The sequence below is a fragment of the Scyliorhinus canicula genome, chromosome 2, assembly GCF_902713615.1.
Source record: "Scyliorhinus canicula chromosome 2, sScyCan1.1, whole genome shotgun sequence".
Taxonomy (NCBI): Eukaryota; Metazoa; Chordata; class Chondrichthyes; order Carcharhiniformes; family Scyliorhinidae; genus Scyliorhinus; species Scyliorhinus canicula.
This window is the reverse complement of record NC_052147.1, coordinates 239,880,273-239,900,880: the sequence shown is the minus strand read 5'-3', so window position 1 is coordinate 239,900,880 and position 20,608 is coordinate 239,880,273. Positions and strand designations below refer to the sequence as shown.

Sequence of the window (20,608 nt, the reverse complement as noted above, 5' to 3'; positions counted from 1 at the left end):
CTGGGGCCAGCCCAGGGGTCGTACCTTCCATTTGGATGAACTGCGGGGACTACTCCCGAGGGTGTGGAGACGGAGGACGTCTGCCTGCAGCGGCATTGTGTGGCTGCTCCCCGTGTGGCCCCCATTAAGGTGAAGGTATGGGTCAATGGTCACCCGCTTGAGATGGAGTTGAACACTGGTGCAGCGGTCTCGGTGATTGCCCAGAGGACATTCAACCACATCAAACCGGGTGTACAGACCCTTACATTAACCGATACACAGGCCAGGTTGGCCACTTGCACGGGGGAACCACTGGACATTGCTGGAACTTTGATGACCCCGGTTGCTTGTGGACGCCAGGAAGGGCGTCTCTCGCTTATTGTGGTGCGTGACCAGGGGCCCAGCCTATTGGGTCGGGACTGGTTGCACCATTTGCGACTGCAGTGATAGCACATTCTTCAAACACGTTCTGGAAGGTTGACAGTAGTACTATGACGGAACCCAGATGTATTCCAGGCCGGTTTGGGGATGATAAAAGGGGCCGTATCCAGGTTGAACCAGGAGTCATGCTGCGCTATTTCTGGGCGGCCCGGTGCCTTATGCCTTGTTTGAGAAGGCAGAAGCGGAGCTCACTCGTGGGGAGTCCTTAGGTATTATCAGGCCCGTCTGTTTTGCTGACTGGGCAGCGCCAATTGTACCTGTAATGAAGCTAGATGCCATAGTTCGCTTGTGCAGCGACTATAAACTTACAGTGAATACGGCTTCCCGGCTCGACCGATATCCAATGCCCTGCATAGAAGATCTCTAAGCGAAGCTTGCAGGAGTACTGTTCACAAAATTAGATATGCGTCATGCCTAACTACAGTTGAAGCTGGACCCTGCCTCCCGGCCATATGTAACTATTAATACACACCGGGCCTGTATGAATATACACGGCTGCCCTTTGGAGTATCCTCTGTCTGGGTTATCTTTCAACGCGTCACGGAGGACATCTGGAGAGGTTTACCACGTGTCGCTGTTTACTTGGACAACATTTTGATTATAGGGACAGGAACATTTGGAAAATTTGGAGGCTGTCCTTAAACGCATCTCAGAGGCTGGAGTCCGTTTACATCATACGAAGGGAGTCTTTCAGGCGAAGGCAGTGGTCTAACTGGGTTATTGGGTGGACTGTGAAGGTTTGCACCCCGTTGCAGAGAAGGTGCGCGCAATTCAACAGGCCCCACCCCGACTGACACTTCACATCTTCGTTCTTTTCTTGGATTCGTAAACTATTATGGGAAGTTCCTCCCCAATCTGGCACCATTGCACCTTCTGTTGAAGAAGAATCACACCTGGGTTTCGGGTCAGCCACAAGAAACTGCTTTCCGGCGGGTAAAACAATCGTTGTCTGGATTACTAACCCACTATGATCCTCAAAAGCCTTTGCTCATCACGTGTGATGCATCCCCATTATGGTATTGGGGCCGTCCTGTCCCACAAAATGGAGAACAGAGCCGAGCGGCTGATAGCTTTCACCTCTTGCACATTTGACTGCAGCGGAAAAGAAGTATGCGCAGATCGAGAAAGAGGGCCTGGCGGTGCCCTTTGCGATGAAACGCTTCAACCAGTATGTTTATGGCTGCCACTTCACTATCGTGACTCATCACAAGCCTCTGCTTGGACTTTTCCCGAGAGGATTACATAGATTACATAGAATTTACAGTGCAGAAGGAGGCCATTCGGCCCATCGAGCCTGCACCAGCTCTTGGAAAGAGCATCCTACCCAAGGTCAACACCTCCACCCTATCCCCACAACCCAGCAACCCCACCCAACATTAAGGGCAATATTGGACACTAAGGGCAATTTATCATGGCCAATCCACCTAACCAGCACATCTTTGGACTGTGGGAGGAAACCGGAGCACCCGGAGGAAACCCACGCACACACGGGGAGGATGTGCAGACTCCGCACAGACAGTGACCCAAGCCGGAATTGAACCTGGGACCTGTGAAGCGATTGTACTATCCACAATGCTACCGTGCTGCCCCACGGATAAGCCAATTCGGCCCATTGCTTCCACACGGATCCAAAGCTGGGCTTTGTTGCTCGCTGCCTAAGAGTATTCTCCAGAGCATAAACCAGGGACTCAAATAGTGAATGCCGAAGCACTGAGCCGATTGCCTTTGTCGACCGCCCCATGTCGACCCCCACGACCAGAGGGGTGGTTGCAACCCTTTTATATCATTGCCTGTCATGGCAGCGTAGATCCGTGAGTGCACCCAGATGGATCCAGTCCTGTCAAAGGTTCGGCACGTAGTCCTGTATGGTGGGCAACATAGACAGATCCCGGGCGAGTTTCGCCATTTTCCTCCAAGCTGTCAGAATTCAGAGTGGAAGATGGTATCCTTTTGTGGGGGACGTGTGTGATTGTCCCAGAAAAAAGACAGGAGCTGATACTAAAGGACTTGCACAATGGGCATCCGGGTGTGACCAAAATGAAAACGTTGGCCTGGAGTTATGTTTGGATGCCAGGCCTCGACGCTGACATTGAGAACGTGGCCCAAAACTGCTCCATTTGCCAGGAGCATCAGAAGCTTCCGTCGGCCGCGTCCCTACATCACTGGGCGTGCTTGCATGCGGATTTCGCCGACCCTCTTCAAGGATCCATGTTCTTTATATTAATCAATGCCATTTCTAAATGGCTGGACGTGCATAAGATGGTAGGCAAAACAATCAAGAAGATGTGTTTGTCTTTCAGTACACATGGCCTCCCCGAGGTGCTCATCACAGGCACACCTTTCACAAGTGAGAAGTTTCCGAGGTTCATGAAGATGAATGGCATACGCCATTTCCGCACTGCTCCATACCACCCGGCATCAAATGGGTTGGTGGAACGCGCAGTGCAGACGGAGCCTAAAGAAACAGTCTATGGACACAAGACTGGCTCATTTTTGTTTTCATATAGGACCACTCCACATACGGTGACTGGGGTAGCTCCCGCGGAATTCCTAATGGGCCGGAGACTTTGCACCCCCCCCTTAGCATGGTTTTCCCAGACATTGGCGCAAAAGTATGCCCCACTTGAGAACTGCAGTGGCATGGCCTTTCTCGGCATCGGCTGATTCAGCAGTTTGCGCCTGGTGACCCGGTTTTCGTTTGTTCAAAATTCTGCTGCCCAGTGGGTCCCTGCGTTACCTTTCGACGAACAGGCCCAATCTCTTCCAAGGTGCAAGCCCAGGGTTGTCTCTAGTGCAAACATTTAGACCACGTTTGATCCAGAAAGTTCCCCAAACGGTTCCCCACCCTCAGAGCTCACTTCTACAGCCGCAGAGACCTCGCACAGTGGAGGTTCATCCTCACGATCGTCCTATGGCACTGCACTCAAAGTCTACACAGGTTGTTTCAGAACCGCATGGAGATAGGGACGCCGAGATGACGGAGGCTTTGAACTCCGACTCAGAGATGGGTTCACAGGACCCCTCCGAGGTGGAGTCCTCAGTCCCACGGCCCATGGATGTACAACCATTACACCGTTCATTGTGGAAACGCCGTTCTCCTTGTTACACGCCGCCCTATTCAGCGCATCATGCAAACAATGTCCGGCCTGCGGCAAAGAGTCTGACGCCCTCCTTCGCCACGGTTTTTGGTGGATTCCTCGGACTTTGGGGGAGGGGGGGGGGGGTGATAACCTGCATGATTCCTACTGGCTAGGGACTACTGCCTATCCCACAATCCTCAAGTGAGTATGAGCTCCCCCAATGAGGAGGGTGGAGAAATCATTAGCAGAGTCACCTGCATAAATAGAGCTAGCCAGTGTGGAACCAGCTAGAGAGGAGAAAGCAGTGAAGTACTGCTGCTGTTGCACATATATAATGGTAAATAAAGTTATTTCTTTTGATTCTACAGACCTGTGCTAGATTCTTCGTGGCCCTCACAAAAGATACATCTCAGTAGGTTGTAATCAGGTCTTTGTAGTCAGAAGTAGATTAACTAAGTCTTTATTAGCTACCAAAACTATTTACAAAATATAGTAATGGGTACAAGCTAGAAGCAGTCTCCATGCTTGCTAGTATACCTGGTATTGTCCAACACTCAACTGATCCTGGGTGTGACTAACTCCCCAAAGTCTTTATCCAATATTTTGTGTAATTATATTTACCTCGTGTCTTATATTGTTAGTACCATCATATGTTTAATTGAATTCAAGGACTTGGAGAAGGGAGAGACATTGTAGTAATGATGAAGGTTCAGGTGGTCTGGATGCCTCATAACCCTTCCACATCCCGTTTGCACTATTGTCAGTGGAGAGGTAGGCTCTGTCGCAGCTGTTTCTTACAGTTGGTTTGGAAGTTGTTCTGGCATCTGGGTATCTTCCTTAATATCCCCCATTGCGTGTTGGGGATGGGGGGGGGTGCTAAGGATGGGGAAGAGACAACTTCGGTTTGTCCTGACTGCATCCTCTGCTGTGCCAATCAGGTAGGAGCAAAGTTTATCCCTGTCTTTTCTAATAATAGTACATCTCTCTCTCTCTCTCTTGATGTCTTTAATCCAGACCCGGATAATGCTTCTGAACTCACTGGTACGGTACTATATTTTAGGCAGAAGCCTAACTGCTCTCATGTTTGAATATCTTGGTAATCCTTAGTTACCACCCCTGGTAGGAGTATTTCCATCAAGATTGGAAGTTGTGTGCAAAGTGCCCTACCCATCAGGAGTTTGGATGGGGGCAGGCCGCATTGTAACGGTGTTGACGTGTGTGTGTGTGAGCAGTTCTGTGATAAAGTCATCATTCTTCTACTGGAGGACTTTCAGACTCCCCATTTGACTGAGGCTATCTCAGGGAGCTGGTGCAGTGGTGGAAGCCAGATGTGGTGAAGTGCACAGAACAGTTATTGGAAAGTTTTTGGACACTATTTTGTCTGAAATGCCATGACTCGGCATCTCTCTTTTAGTGCATTATTTACTGTCTCTGTGGTAGTCATATATAATTACTTCACTAGATGTATTCCATCACAATAAGGAACCATTTACTGTTGAATTCAAACAGATCCACAGCCAACCTCTCCCATGACCTGGAAGGGAATTGTGTGGGGATGAGGGTCTCTTTTATCCTGCCTGTGCAATTCACACACCTGGCATTTGCAATCATCTCCAATCTCCATGGAAATGCCTGGCCACCAGACAGTGAAATGGATCCATGCTCTGCACGTGGTAATGCCTTGGTGTATTTTTTGAAAGTTCTCTGGCTGCAGGAAGACTGGCTCACCGTAGACCATGAGATCATCTATAACATTGTAAAGTGTTTTTGTTGTTCAACAGCTTTGGTGTCCATTGAGGCCATCCTTGTTGGTCGTATCTGCGGGTGTGGGTACACTCCTCATCGTGTGCCGGCAGGACTCAGCTCTTTTCTTACGGCCACTCGGCCCACCTGGGCCGGAGAACGGCGGGCCGGCTGCGTTGAGCGGCCCAACACCAGCGCTGCGCCAATGGCGCTGGGTAGGAGAATCCCACCCACAGAGTACGAGTGTCAACATTGGGAAACTTTGGATTGGTTCTGATGAAGGATCTCTGAAGATGACTTATTCTTCCAGATTTTTATGGGTGAGCTCTCTGCTCCTGCTATTTTCTTGCTCTTACGTCCAATGATCATCTTGATATTGCGATGTGTCATAACTTCAGATATTCCTGGTTATTGTATTATTTCACAATTTTAGTCAACATAATAACTGAAATGACAAAGCATACAGATAAGCTAGAATTAGAAACCAGGTCCTATGCTTGGTTCCAAAACTGTCCTTTTGAAATCTCACAACTTAAAAATTCATGTGTTAAAATCCTCAAAGGGATTTCCCGCGCTTGCTGGTTTTGGCATGTTCTCCAACAAGGACCGGTTGCTCAGATTGAAATTTAAAAAAAAATAGAGATGACTGGATCGGCGGCTTGCAGAATTCTCTTGTTTCATTTTTTTGACTCGTCAGTTGATCGAATTAAAGTTTCTGTTTGCTTTTTGCTGAGTTGAACAGTTCTTGAAAGATTTAGTTAACTCTTTCTTTTTTTCTGGTGGGCTCGGTCCCTTATGTTCAGGCTCCAATTCGCAGATTGGGTTTCAGCAACCGATTTCTCTGAACCTTCATTTCTGTCTCGAAATTAAGACTTCTCAAGACTGCGCAGCCTTGAATTTTTAAAGATTTAATTCACCCTTGCACAGAGGCGGATTTACATTGAAACACACCATGCCCAGGCATAGGGTCCCGGCCAATGGATGGGCCCCATGCTGGAGCCAGTAAGTATTAGTGGGACATGGCCAGAGTTGACAGTTAGCAGGGCATCTAATCAGAGGCCGATTATTCTGCCATTGCATCTGATCAGCAGCAAATTCAAAGCAAAATCAGACTCTTGATTAGGTGAGTTTCAAAGGGCAGGAAAAGTAACAGTTGTTGGCAGCAGGTATGCGCATGAGACCACCAATTTGCGCTGGCAGCAGAGTGGAGCAGACTCCACCAGGCTTACAGAAAGGTGTGCAGCAACACCCCAAAAACAAGCCCCAAGGAAATTTGCGCCAGCAGCAGAGCAGACATCCCCAGGTCAGCAACAGGGGTGCGACAACAGCACCAGGTGAGAAAAAGGCGCTGCGACCACAACAAAGACACAGCATGAGTGAGGCAGACTGCCTTAAAGACCTCAGGCAAGCGAGGTTAAGTGAGAATGGGAGAGTGTGAGAGGTGGGGGACACTGTGAGGAGATGGGGAAAATAGAGTGCTTGAAAGAGTTGGGAGAGTGTGTGAATGGGCTGGGTTGCAGACTTGCAGGGAGTGAGAGTGTGTGAAGGCCAGTTTGCATGGAGGGGGAGTTTGTGAGGGGGGAATGGGCCGGAGGAGAGTAGAATGAGTGTTGTTTGAAATCCATGATCAGAATCACAGTTAAAAGATGTAGCCTACTTTTGGAGAGCTAGATCCTGATAAAAATGTGGGAATTGACTGTGCAAATGCCTGCTCTTTCTGACACTTTATTAGCTGCTTAAAATCAAGATCAGTTTCTTTAGCAATATGAAGCGACACGGTCAACTGGCAGTCAAAAATGCAGAAATTTGAAAGTATGGCAGGAGAACATGTTTGTCACTTTGCTTTAAAAAGTTTGAAAAATTGAACAGTGCACATTCATCCTCTCCAAAAGTATGGATGAATGATCTGATGACTTGGGCTTGATTTCCAGAGGCTTGATTTCCAGAGATACTATATCACGTGAAAAAGTTGACCAAGAAGAGGACACAAATGACAATGGAACGGCATGATATTGCTGATTCTCTTGAAGTAAGGAAAGAAACCTACCACAAAGACATTGCCTTATGGGCAAAATATGTTCTACCAGGTAAAAGAAATGGGTTGATGGAAATTAGAAATTGGTTGATGTTTTTCTGAAACCTCCAAGGCAATATAGTCTATTGCTTTGTTTGCAAGTTATGCCCTAACCCTTGTAAAGGGTCGGTCGGAACACTAAGTCAGTCATTTTCAAACTCAGGGCTATGGCTCGCGGGTGGGTCGCAGGAAGGTGAAGGAGGGTTATGGAGCGATCGGCCGCGGCGTTCCCAATCGCAGGAAGAAGTGCCCAATGGCCACGACCAGCTTGTGGTGAATGTATAAGTACTATTAATTCACCAGTATACTGTGTTGCATTATGCCATGCTATTAACCCTGTGGGCTCCATCTATGGGCCACTGTGTGGCTTCACCCACAGGGGGAGATGTGGAGCATGTACGGGCTCCGCCCATGGCTCCACCCCTTTCAGGAAGTACAAGAGCAGCTGACCTGCGGGACCGCTTTCGGTAATGTACCGGTCGCAGGCAGGCAAAGATGCAAGCTGATTAAAACCACTGTTTACTTCGACTCGAGTGTCCGAGTGAATTGATGGTCGCATCACGGCTTTTAAAAATGACGGCAGCAACTGGCTTTCAATAATGCCGGCCATTCCACATATGCGTACGCCCTCAGCCGGATCTAGCAGTGCGCAGGCCCAGAGCCCAGTGGGGCAGACAGCCACCTCCTGATGTCAGTGCACTTTCCCAGGAGTCTTCCCGCCAGAAGCGGCGGCAGAGAACAGGTCACACAACCCATACACTGACCTGACGTACTCTGGGTGTGAAGTCACAGAGGAAAGATTCCATTTTGTAGTTGCCAGCAAGCAACAGGACTGTGTGAAATATTGAAGATGGATCATGTTTTAAATAAAGAAACAGAAGGCCAGAGGCACAAACCGGCCAGGATCTCTCAATTGAATCTGAAGACAGCTTCTCAGCAGACTCCATGGCAAGACAAAGCAGTGCTGGTGTGAGCTGTATCCAGAGATAAAGGGCCTCTGGTGAATACACAATCAAGAAACTGAAATCGGGAGCAAAGCAAAAGAAAGATGATTACTTGATATTTGGCTTTGTTAACTTTGCCAATGCAAATCAGGATGCAAAGCCAGGAGCCGGTTTAGCACACTGGGCTAAATCACTGGCTTTTAAAGCAGACCAAGGCAGGCCAGCAGCATGGTTCAATTCCTATACCAGCCTCCCCGAACAGGCGCTGGAATGTGGCGACTAAGGGCTTTTCACAGTAACTTCAGTGAAGCCTACTCGTGAAAATAAGTGAATTTAATTTTCATTTAATTTCATTTCAAAGCCCTTGTGTGTTATATGCAGGGAAGTACTGGCAAATTAATGTTTATAACCCTCAAAACCTCAAAGGCATTTGAAGACTAAGCATGGCAACTTAGAGGATAAACCTCTTGATTCTTTTCAAAAGGATGCAGCGAGAACTTATATCGTCAGCTGAAGTCCTTAGCAGAAATGCAACATTGAATGACAAAGCAAGTGAGATCGTGCGGACCATGCAGGCGCCCCTATCGCATTAAAGGTAAGCAAAAATGGTGTGTCACGAAGATTAGCCGGCGTGGGTTATGAAGGTCGGCCTCGAGAGTCGTGAATATTGGCTAGTTGATAAAAGGAAAAAAAGTTTGAAAAACACTGCTTTAATTGGAGAAATGTTGGAGGAGATATTGCTGATCATGAAACGTCCGAAGCTCATATTAAAGCTATGTGTGAGTTCTTTCAAAGCTGTACATTATCTGGAAGAACTGATTCTGTGTTATCGGCTCCGTTTGAAAAGGAGTGTTCTTATTGGAGGAAAGTGCTGAAACGGGTTGTTGTCACAGTCAAACTATTGTCATCTTTGGGACTACCTTGAAGAGGACAAGATGAGTCATCAGTGTCAAATTGAAAAGGTAAATTTGAATATTTCAGTGAATTTGATGAGCTTCTCAAAGAGCATTTGAAAAGTTAATATTGTGGCTCAGGTAAGACCAACGTTTAAAATGCACCAAACCTACAATGACTTCATCACTATAATGGTAGAGCTCAGAAACCAATTCAATAATGAAGTAAAAGATGCCAAATACTACTCCATAATAATTAATTCAACAACAGATGTGCGTCATGTGGACTGATTAACATTAATTTTAAGATACGTGACCAGCGATGGTGAAAATGTAGAGCGATTTCTTTGCTTTGTCCAGCAATATCCCACACATCCGAGTGTCTGGACACAATTATTTTGGAAGTCGCTGAAAATTTAGTTTGGAAATCAAAAATTGTCATGGGCAGAATTAAATTTTTTTTTAATTAATGCCGCAAATATGGCAGGAAAATATTCAGGTCTGCATGCTAGAATGAACAATGCAAGCCACTGTGCATTATTCATCCTATGTTCCAGTCACTCCTTTAATATAATCTGCAATGCTTCAGCTGAATCCTGTGAGGAGGCAGTACATTTTTTTGACTTTCTTCAAAACATGTATGCCTTTTTTTTGGTTTTCATGCATTGGTGGAATATGTTGTAATCATGCTTGGACCAGGCAAATGGAAAACATTCAACAGTCAAAAGAATGTGTGACATCAGTAGACTACTCATGCAGATGCAGTTTTGGCTTTGAAAATGAATTTTGCTGATATAACTGAAATTTTACCAGACATAACCACATCAAATTCAGAAAAAACACATGAAAACTGAAGCAAAACCTTCAGCAGAGAAGTTTGAAAAGCAGGTATTGCCAGTTTTACTCCTTTATTAAATCATTTACTTCAAAGAATCAATGCCATCAGCAAATCGCTGCAAAATATTGATACACATTTACTGGATGCTGCACAATTGATAGCCTCAATTAATTGTTTTGTCAACGAAGTTCAAAATTACTATAGCTCGGTGGAAGCAGAGGCACTAACATTAACAAAAAAAGGTCCCTCTGATGTATCTGAAGCTTACAAGGTGCAGGCTATTATTTTACGATTAAATTGTAGTCAAGTGAAATCAATTTAAAAGGAAAAGAGAAGATAATCATTGAGACTGTCAACGTTATTTGTGACACAGTAATTGTGCAATTGCAGAGTAGCAGTGAATCCCTAAAGAAAACTGTTGACTTATTTTGTGTGTTTTTTGTCAAAGGTTTGGATGAAAATGCGAAAAGTCACAGCAGTAAGAAATTAAGTGAATTCTACTGGGAGGACATAGGTACAAATCGCTTTGAAGATGTCGTGAAACAATTCATTCATTTCATAGATAATGATGAGCACTGTGCTTCAAGATCACCAGCTGATTTGTACAGATTTGTACGTGATGGTTTGCACGCAACATTTCCAAATGTGGAAACCATTCTGAAAATATTTTTAACAATACCTGTCACAAATGCTTCTGGTGAATGTTCTTTTTCTGTATTGGAAAGAGTTAAAAATTATTTGCGAAGTAGGATGAGCCAAGAACATTTGTCAAGTTCAGCAGTATTGACAATTGAAAGTGAGTCTTTATCAGATTTTACCTACAATGATGCAACTGATAATTTTGGAAAGATAGTAACTGATAATTCTGGAAAGATAGAAGTGTAGAAAAAAACCTATCTAAATTGCCCTGTCAACAGGGATGAAGCAAGAAAATCTTTAAAAATATGTCTCTCTTCTACATACTTGTTTAAATTCTGTTTTTCAAAATGAACCACTGCTGGCTGATATAAAGGCTGCAGCTGGTCACATGCTGATTGTTCTAACCACCATCCTTTCAAGACTGGTCTTCAGAAAGTCTCTAGAACAAAGAATGGAATCCTGCCTGACAAAGCCACCTGCTACTGGACTTCGACTCATTGGACACCACTCACGTGAATTTACGCCAATAACATCTTTGATTTTAGAAGAGGAAGCAAAGAAGTTAACTTTTATTTTTGAAACAGGATGAGACTGTATCAAATATACGGAAAGGTAGCTTGTGCATCTTATTGATTAGAGTATTTGCTCCTGTACTCATTCTGTCCCTTGCCTGTGCTGCAGGGATGTCATCGGATGATTTTCCCATCTCATTGCTCATCAGCAAGTTCCAGGTTTGCTTGTTGAAAAACCCACATCACTATATTGATCATCTTTACCATCATCTTGACAAGAGGTAAGCTCTGATTTCAGCAATTATTCATACAGGCTTGTTGTTACAAGTGAAAAAGCAGTGATCAGTTTGTGTATTATTGTGGCTTCCACCTTTGCATTCTGCAAGGTGAGGGTGCATGGGGAGGGGCATGACATTCGGAGGGGGCAGAAATGAAAGTGAGGGCGGGGCCCAACTAACTGAAAATCCACCCCTGCCCTTGCAAGTTCTGCTGACTCTGCAGTTGGTCTTCCAAAGGAGATTCAATGGAGCCTTCTGCAATAAGGAATTTTAAATTTCTGCCTCCAGTTTCCAAGCCTTTTTTGGATCTTTTCCTGGCGATGTTAACTCTGTACCTCTGCTTTTGGAGCTTATTTTCAGATCAACAGCTTTTTTGAATTTCTTCTCAGTCTTTCAGCATCTCAGTATCTCTGCATTTTAGTGAGATTTGTTTTTTTCCCCCCACAAGATGCCAGCACAGACAGAAAGACAGAAAACATACAGTGCAGAAGGAGGCCATTTGGCCCATCGAGTCTGCACTGACCCACTTAAGCCCTATGTTCCACCCTATCCCTGTAACCCAATAACCCTTCCTAGCCTTTTTGGTCGCTAAGGGCAATTTATCATGGCCAATCCACCTAACCTGCACGTCATTGGACTGTGGGAGGAAACCGGAGCACCAGGAGGAAACCCGCGCAAACATGGGGAGAACATGCAGACTCCGCACAGTGACCCAGCGGAGAATCGAACCTGGGACCCTGACGCTGTGAAGCCACAGTGCTATCCACTTGTGCCAACGTGCTGCCCAATGTTGTGGGGTGTTGGATATATCTTGGTAGGTTTTAATGAAGTCTTCATAGTCTGAAGTATGTTAATTGTAAATCTTTCATAACTACGAGAACGATTTATAAAGATATATTGAAGGTACAAGCTAGGAGTTGTTTCCATGCTTGCTGGTACACCAGGCACTGACCAACATGCAACTGATCCTGGCAGTGAGTCATGTGCCCTCCTAAATCACTAAGGGTGGTACTGTATTCAGTCCCATATTAGATCATAGAATTTACAGTGAAGGAGGCGGCCATTCGGCCCATCAAGTCTGCACCGACTCTTGGAAAGAGCACCCTACCCAGCCCACACCTCCACCCTATCCCCATAACCCAGTAACCCCACCAAACACTAAGGGCAATCTTATTTGTGCTAAACAAATTAATCTTATTTGTGCTAAACCCTTATATTATCACCTTCTCTAAGACAATTAGGGATTGACTATAAATGCTGGCCTAGCCAGCAATGCCCACTCTGTAAAATAATTTTTTTAAATCTTGGTTTGGTCCTAGATGAAATGCAAATACCCTCAACATCCTGGAAAATATAGAGGAACTCTTAGGTGAAAATAGAAACAAAATGGGAAGCGGTCCATTAAGATTTTGTGGTTGGGCGAATTAGGGTTTACGAAATATCGGGTTAAATTAGTTTTGTTTGCTTTCTTCTTGTATAGTAAAAGTTTTTGTTCAAATATTAAATTTTGTGGTGTAGTTTTCATTTAACAGTTGGAAGTTTGAATTTATTTTTAAAAGATAATGGTCTCCCTTGAGATCATAACAAATTGACAGTTTCAAAAAGATCTCAGCCAATATATGAAATGCTACTACTGAAACTTAATTTTCATGAGTTAAGAGTGGGGCTAAAAGAGACATTTGCCAGAACATCTCTTGAATTTAGGAAATGTTCATTATTGATTAAAATAATATAATTCACATAATAACTTAATTTCTATCACTACAGTTTGGAGTGAACATTTTTCATTCATTTCCTTTGTCACCTATTTTACAAGTCCTGAATTGAATTATGCTGGAATTGCTTCAGTTGGGTTAATTTATAAAATTGGTACTCTATTATGTAATGGTTATGCACACAAATAAAATTCATTTTGAACACAGCACAAGTTTTTATGCAAACGCACACACCATAAAATTATTATTTTCAAAGGAGGGAGCAAAATGCCTTACCAATTGTTCCTTTTCCCTCTGTATCATTACTCGACAGACTTACAAGGGTAACACCGCCAATGCTAAAAGAACAAAAATAAAAATGTATAAAAGCAAAATGCTGCGGATGCTGGAAATCTGAAATAAAAATATGAAGTGCTGGGGGAAATCTGCAGGTCTGGCAGCACCCGTGGAGAGGAAACAGCATTAATGTTTTGGGCTCCTCTTCAGTGACTCTTCCTCAGAACACTTTTTTATACATATTCAACTTGAAAAGTGAACTCTGTTTCTCTCTCCACAGATACTGCCAGACCTGCTGTTTCTCCAGCACTTATCATCTTTATTTTAAAAACAAAGCATTCATTTGTGTTACAAAGGGTAACACATCTCATCTCCTGTGAGGATGAGAATAAAGCTGAATTGTTATAAAGCTGTATTGTAGGAGAAACAGGTGGAAACATTTTCACAGACATAAAGGCAGCAACTATGATCAAAAATCACACAGCTTAACAAAATTTATAAAATAACGCAAATTTTACCGATACGTACCTTAAAACTACTGCTAATAATTTGGATAATGTAAATCTGTCTCCACTGTTGCTAGGAAACATTGCAGCTAGAAGTAGAGTGAAGAGACCTGTACAAGGAGGAATGTGAACAACCAGTTTAGAAGCATCATAGAATCCGAACAGTGCAGGAGCCATTCGGCCCATCGAGTCTGCACCAACCCACCGAAAGTGCACCCTACCTGGGACTACACCCCTATCGTAACCTAGTAACACCACTGAACCTTTTGGACACTAAGGATCAATTTAGCATGGCCAATCCATCTAACTTGCACATCTTTAGACTGTGGGAGGGCACCGGAGCACCCAGAGGAAACACATGCAGACATGGGGAGAATGTGAAAACTCCAGGTGATGCATTTTGGTCAATCCAGTTCAGGTGGGAACTATAAAATAAATTGCAGAACCATCAGGAGCATAAAGACGCAGAGAGATCTGGAGGTCCACAGATCCTTAAAAGTGGCAGCAAGGTGGAAATGGAAATGGTGGTGAAGAAAGCATATGGCATGCTTGCCTTAATAGGCCGGGGTATCGAGTATAAAAGCTCAAAAAATTATGTTACAATTATATAGAACGTTAGTTAGGCCACATTTGGAATACTGTGGCCAATTCTGGTCACCACACGACCAGAAGGATGTGGAGGCTTCGGAGAGAGTACAGAAAAGGTTTACCAGGATGTTGCCCGGTATGGAGGGTATTAGCTATGAGGAGAGATTGAATAAACTGGGATTGTTCTCCCTAGAGAGACAGAGGCTGAGGGGCAACATAATAGAAGTTTATAAAATTATTAGGGTATAAATAGGGTGAACAGTTGGAGGCTTTTTCCCAGGGCGGAATTTCAAATTACAAGAGGGCACAGGTTCAAGGTGAGGAGTGAAAGATTCAGTGGAGATGTGCGGGAAAGTTTTTTTTACACAGAGGGTGTTGGTGGCCTGGAATGCACTGCCAAGTGAGGTAGTTGAGGCAGATACGTTAGCGACCTTTAAGACTCATCTGGATAGGCACATGAACAGACGGGGTAGAAAGATACAGGCGGTTGGTCTAGATAGGACATGTGATTGACGCAGGCTTGGAGGGCAGAAGGGCCTGTTCCTGTGCTGTATTGTTCTTTGTTTCACACAGTCACCCAAGGTTGGAATTGAACAGGGTACCTGGAACTGTGGGGCAGCAGTGCTAACCACTGTGCCACCATGATAAGTGTATCTAGATCTTTTGGGAATGTGATTTAACACAATCAATCCTTTATTAGATTAAGAAATTTAAACACATCAGAATTTCATTTTAAGTAGTAATTTCACAGTAATTTCATTTGAAGCCTACTTGTTACAATAAGCGATTTTCATTTCAAGACGATAACTCCAAATATTTTAATTTGGTCAACAGTTTAACAAACAATTACTAATTAATCTCTGATTGTGTGTCAATGTGTAGACAAGTGGGGCCAGATAAGCATGTGGAGGCAAGGAATAATGGGGAAAAGTGGTATTAAGTGGTTGTCGAGTGTGTTTACAGTAAGGTGATCAGTTTTTCAAAAGTCAAAAGCAGGACACGTTGCAAAGCTTTGTGAAAGCGGGCATCTGTGATATGTTGGGTGACCAATTGCAGGAGTTTGAGGGAGGGGCAGTTGAAGGTAGCAGGTCATGTGATGACGTCAGTTATGAACCCAAAACTTTGTTTCAATTACATTTCTGCCTCATTTTCTCAAGAAAACTGAACCAAGGTTTCACTTGTCTTAAGATCCTCTGTTCACTCTAACAGTACTGTGCAGTGCACAATGGTAAGATCAATCTCCATTTAAAAACTTTGTTTATTTTCATTTACACGAGAGATATTTTCAACTGAAATTTAAACTAGCGAGTGTACCTGAAGAGTACGAGATTTTGTTTGGAACCAGAGCCACAAGCACGCGATCCTTCAATGAGAATGCAAAGTTCGGTTGAATGTACCAAGACACAACCGAACTGCTCTGTTAACTTCCTCAGCACGGACTAGTGGTTTACCAATGGAAACTTTCCAGCTGACTCTTCAAGCATGTCTTGCAGTTAGTGGACATTGCTATCAATCTCCCCCACTCACTTCCTCCATGGAACCCCTGTGTGGCCATCCCATCAGTGCTCTGACTGACCAATCAGGGAACAAAATATTGGGGAGAAAATTGTCCCCAATGCAGACTCTGGATGCCAGTAAGAAGGATTACTGTGCATGTGGAAGCTTCCCACCACAGCTGCTTAATGGACAGTGAGCATTCGGATTCCCAGGGTGCAGCACAGCATCAGCTGTTCTTTTCTTTGGCATCAATACATGGAATGGGAGGTGATTTAGAACAAAGAACAAAGAAAAAATTACAGCACAGGAACAGGCCCTTTGGCCCTCCAAGCCTGCGCCGATCCAGATCCTCTATCTAAAACTGTCACCTATTTTCTAAGGGTCTGTATCCCTCTGCTCCCTACCCATTCATGTATCTGTCTAGATACATCTTAAAAGACTCAATCGTGCCCACCTCTACCACCTCTGCCGGCAATGCGTTCCAGGCACCCACCACCCTCTGCGTAAAAAACCTTCCGCGCATATCTCCCTTAAACTTTTCCCCTCTCACCTTGAACTTGTGACCCCTAGTAATTGAGTCCCCCACTCTGGGGAAAAAGCTTCTTGCTATCCACCCTGTCTATACCTCTCATGATTTTGTAGACCTCAATGAGGTCCCCCCTCAACCTCCGTCTTTCTAATAGGGGTAGAGGGGACAGGATTCCGAGCAGCTGAAGACCTGGGCATTTGGACAATCAGGAGAAAATATCAGGACACTGAGACATTTAGTGAAAAAAACAGGACTGTGCTGACAAAACCGGGTGTCTGGACATCAGTTAACAGTGTGTTACATTTTTTCCATAGTGCTCACATTTCTTTTTACAAGTACTTTAAAAGATGCATCCTGAATAAAAATGTTGTTAAACGCTAAAATAATTTAGATAACAGCAATGAACATTCTTAAGAATATCGAAATTGGGTCACATTACTTCATTTCTTAAAATTATTTCTGAATAATTCCCATTTTACTAACTGATTTGAGGGGAGGTGGTGGCATAGTGATTTGGCAATGAGACTTTTTTAAAATAAATTTAGTGTACCCAATTATTTTTTCCAATTAAGGAGCAATTTAGAGTGGCCAATCTACCTATCCTGCACATCTTTGGGTTGTGGGGGTGAAACCCACGCAGACACGGGGAGAATGTGCAAACTCGACACGGACAGTGACCCAGGGCCGGGATTCGAACCTGGGTCCTCAGCGCCGTAGGCAGCAATGCTAACCACTGCGCCACCATGCTGCCCGATTTGGCAACGAGACTGATGATCCAAAGACCAAGAGTAATCCTCCAGAGACACTGTTTGAATCATAGATCATAGAATTTACAGAGCAGAAGGAGGCCATTCGACTCATCGAGTCTGCACCGGCCCTTGGAAAGAGCATCCTACTTAATCCCACACCCACCCTATCCCTGTAACTCCACCTAACCTTTTTTGGACACTAAGGGCAATTTAGAATGGCCAATCCACCGAACCTGCACATCTTTGGTCTGTGGGAAGAAACCAGAGCACCCCGAGAAAACCCACGCAGACACGGGGAGGACGTGCAGACTCTGAACAGACAGTGACCCGGCCTGAAATCGAACGTGGGACCCTGGAGCTGTGGAGCAACTGTACTAACCACACAGCTGCCCAATCCCGGCCACAGGAATCCAATAAATATCTGGAATTAAGACTCTATATTAAACCACTGTTGATTGTAGTAAAACACCCAGCTAGTTCACAAATGCCCTTTAGGGAAGGAAATCTGCAGTCCTCACCTGGTCTGGCCACATGTGACTCAAGATCCACAGCAATGTGGTTGACTCCGAAATGGCCTAGCAAACCACTCAGTTATGTCAAACCACTACAAAGTCAATAAAAAGGAAATAAACTGGACAGACCAGCCGGCATCAAGCTAGGCACTATAAATGACAACTACAAACAGCCCTGTTAACCCTTCCTTACTAACATCTGGCGGCTTGTGCCAAAATTGGGAGAGCTATCTCACAGACTAGTCAAGCTACAGCCGACACAGTCATATTGACAGAATCATACCTTACAGATAACATTCCAGACACTACTATCACCATTCCTGGGTATGTTCTGCCCCCAGCAACACAGACCCAGTAGAGGTGGCTGCACAGTGGTATACAGTTGGGAGGGAATTACCCTGGGAGCCCTCAAATCAACTCTGGACCTCATGATGCCTCATGGCTTCAGGGCAAACATGGGCAAGGAAACCTCCGCTGATTAACACGTACCGCCCACTCTCAGCTGTTGAATCAGTACTCCTCCATGTTGAACACCATCTAGAGGCAGCACTGAGGGTGGCAAGGACACAGAATGTGCTCTGGGTGGGGGACTTAAATATTTATCACTAAGAATGGCTCAGTAGCACCACCACTAACCCAGCCCTAAAGGACATAACTGCTAGACTGGGTTTGCGACATGTGAGGGAACCAATAAGAGGGGATAACATTCTGGAACCTCATCCTCACCCACCTGCCTGTCGCAGGTGCATGACAGTATTGTTAGGAGTCCTTGTGGAGATGAAGACCAGTGTTCACATTGAGGATGAAACCATTCATCATGCTGTGTGGCACTACCAGCGTGCTAAACAGGATAGATTCAGAACAGATCTAGTAACTTAAGACTGGGCATCCGTGAGGCGCTATGGAAAATCAGCAGTAGTAGATCTGTACTCAGCCACAATCTGTAACTTCAGGGGCACGGCAAATCCTCCACCACCAAGCTAGAGGATCAACCCTCATTCAATTAAGAGTGCAAGAGGGCATGCCAGGAGCGGCACCAGGCATACTGAAACATTAGGTGTCAACCTTGTGAAGCAACACTAGGATTGCTTGCATGCCAAACAACAGAAGCAGCAAGTGACTGACATAGCTAAGCTATCCCACAACCAGCTAAGCCATCCCACAACCAATGGATTAAATCTAAGCTCTGCAGCCCTGCCACATTCAGTTGTGGATGGTGGTAGACAATTAACCAACTCACTGGGGGAGGAGGCTCCACAAAATCCCCTTCCTCAATGATGGAGGAGCCTAGCACATGTGTGCTAGACGAGGCTGAAGCACTTGAAATAATCTTCAGCCAGAAGTACCAAATGGATGATTCACCTTGGTCTCCTCCAGAGTTCCCGAGCATCACAGATGCCAGTCTTCAGCCACTTCGATTAATTCCGTGTGATAGCCCTGACAATATTACAGAATGATAGAATTTACAGTGCAGGAGGCCATTCTGCCCATCAAGTCTGCACCGGCCTTTGGAAAGAGCACCCTACTTAACTCCACGCCTCCACCCTATCCCGGTAACCCAGTAACACCACCGAACCTTTTGGACAGCGAGAGGCAATTGATCATTGCCAATCCACCTAGCCTGCACATCTTTAAACTGTGGGAGGAAACCCATGCAGACAGGGGGAGAACGTGCACTTGTGGTAGTTGGAGGTCAGTCTTCTCAGTCCCGGATCAACATTGCCAAAGTTCTTCAGGGTAATGTCCTAGGCCCGACCATCTTCAGCTGCTTCATCAATGACCTTCTTTCTAACATAACATCAATGTGAGTTCTTTCTAACATAAGATGTCCAAAGATGTGCGGGTTAGGTGGATTGGCCATGCTAAATTGCCCGTAGTGTCCTAAAAAAAAGTAAGGTTAAGGGGGGGGGGGGGGGGGGGGGGGTTGTTGGGTTACGGATATAGGGTGGATACGTGGGTTTGAGTAGGGTGATCATTGCTCGGCACAACATCGAGGGCCGAAGGGCCTGTTCTGTGCTGTACTGTTCTATGTTCTGTAACATCAATGATGATTGCACAATGTTCAATGCCATTCGTGATTCCTCAGGCACTGAAGCAGTCCATGTTCAGGTGAACTAAGACCTGGACAATATCCAAGCTTGGGCTGACAAGTGGCAAGTCACATTCGCATCACACAAGTGCCAGGCAATGACCATCTCCAATTTTAAAAAAATCAAATAATTGCCTTTGACATTCAATGGCATAACCATCACTGAATCCTTCACAATCTACATCCTGGAGGTTCCGACTGGTGTTGGCACATTCTCCCAGTGTCTGTGTGGGTCTCACCCCCAAAATCCAAAGATGTGCAGGGTAGGTGGATTGGCCACGCTAAATTGGCCCTTAATTGGAAATAAAAGAATTGGGTACTCTAAATTTATTGTTTTTTTAAAACATCCTGGAGATTACCAATGACCACAAACTGAACTAGCCATATAAATACTTTGACGACAGGAGCAAGTCAAATGCTAGGATTCCTGTGGTGAGTAACTCACCTTCTGACTCCCAAAAACCTGTCCATTAGCTATAAGGCACAAGTCAGGAGTGTGATGGAATACTGCCCACTTGCCTGGATGAAAGCAGCTCCAACAACACCCAAGAAGCTCAATACCATCAGGACAAAGCTGCCTGCTTGATTGGAACCCTTTCCACAAGGATTCACTCCCTCCACCACCGATGCACAGTAACAGCAGTGTGTACCATCAGAAAATGGCTCTTCAGGCAACACCTTCCAAACCCCCACAACTCCCAGCTAAAAGGACAAGAGCAGCAGTTA

The 20,608-nt window shown here is 44.9% G+C and overlaps 1 protein-coding gene across 10 annotated transcripts in view; it reads right to left on the bottom strand.

Annotated features, from left to right (window-relative positions):
- The window catches only part of LOC119962054 (solute carrier family 35 member F5-like), a 200,273-nt gene that overhangs the window by 84,193 nt on the left and 95,472 nt on the right, over positions 1-20,608 (bottom strand). For 8 of the 10 annotated variants that reach the window (XM_038789851.1, XM_038789846.1, XM_038789856.1 and 5 more), the window contains 3 exons: positions 13,941-14,028; positions 13,413-13,474; positions 10,672-10,704 (listed from right to left, as the gene is read on the bottom strand). In XM_038789851.1, coding sequence (XP_038645779.1) covers positions 10,672-10,704; positions 13,413-13,474; positions 13,941-14,028 — 183 coding nt within the window. The remainder of the gene's footprint in view (positions 1-10,671; positions 10,705-13,412; positions 13,475-13,940; positions 14,029-20,608) is intronic. The other 2 variants (XM_038789854.1, XM_038789857.1) reach the window with 1 other exon arrangement.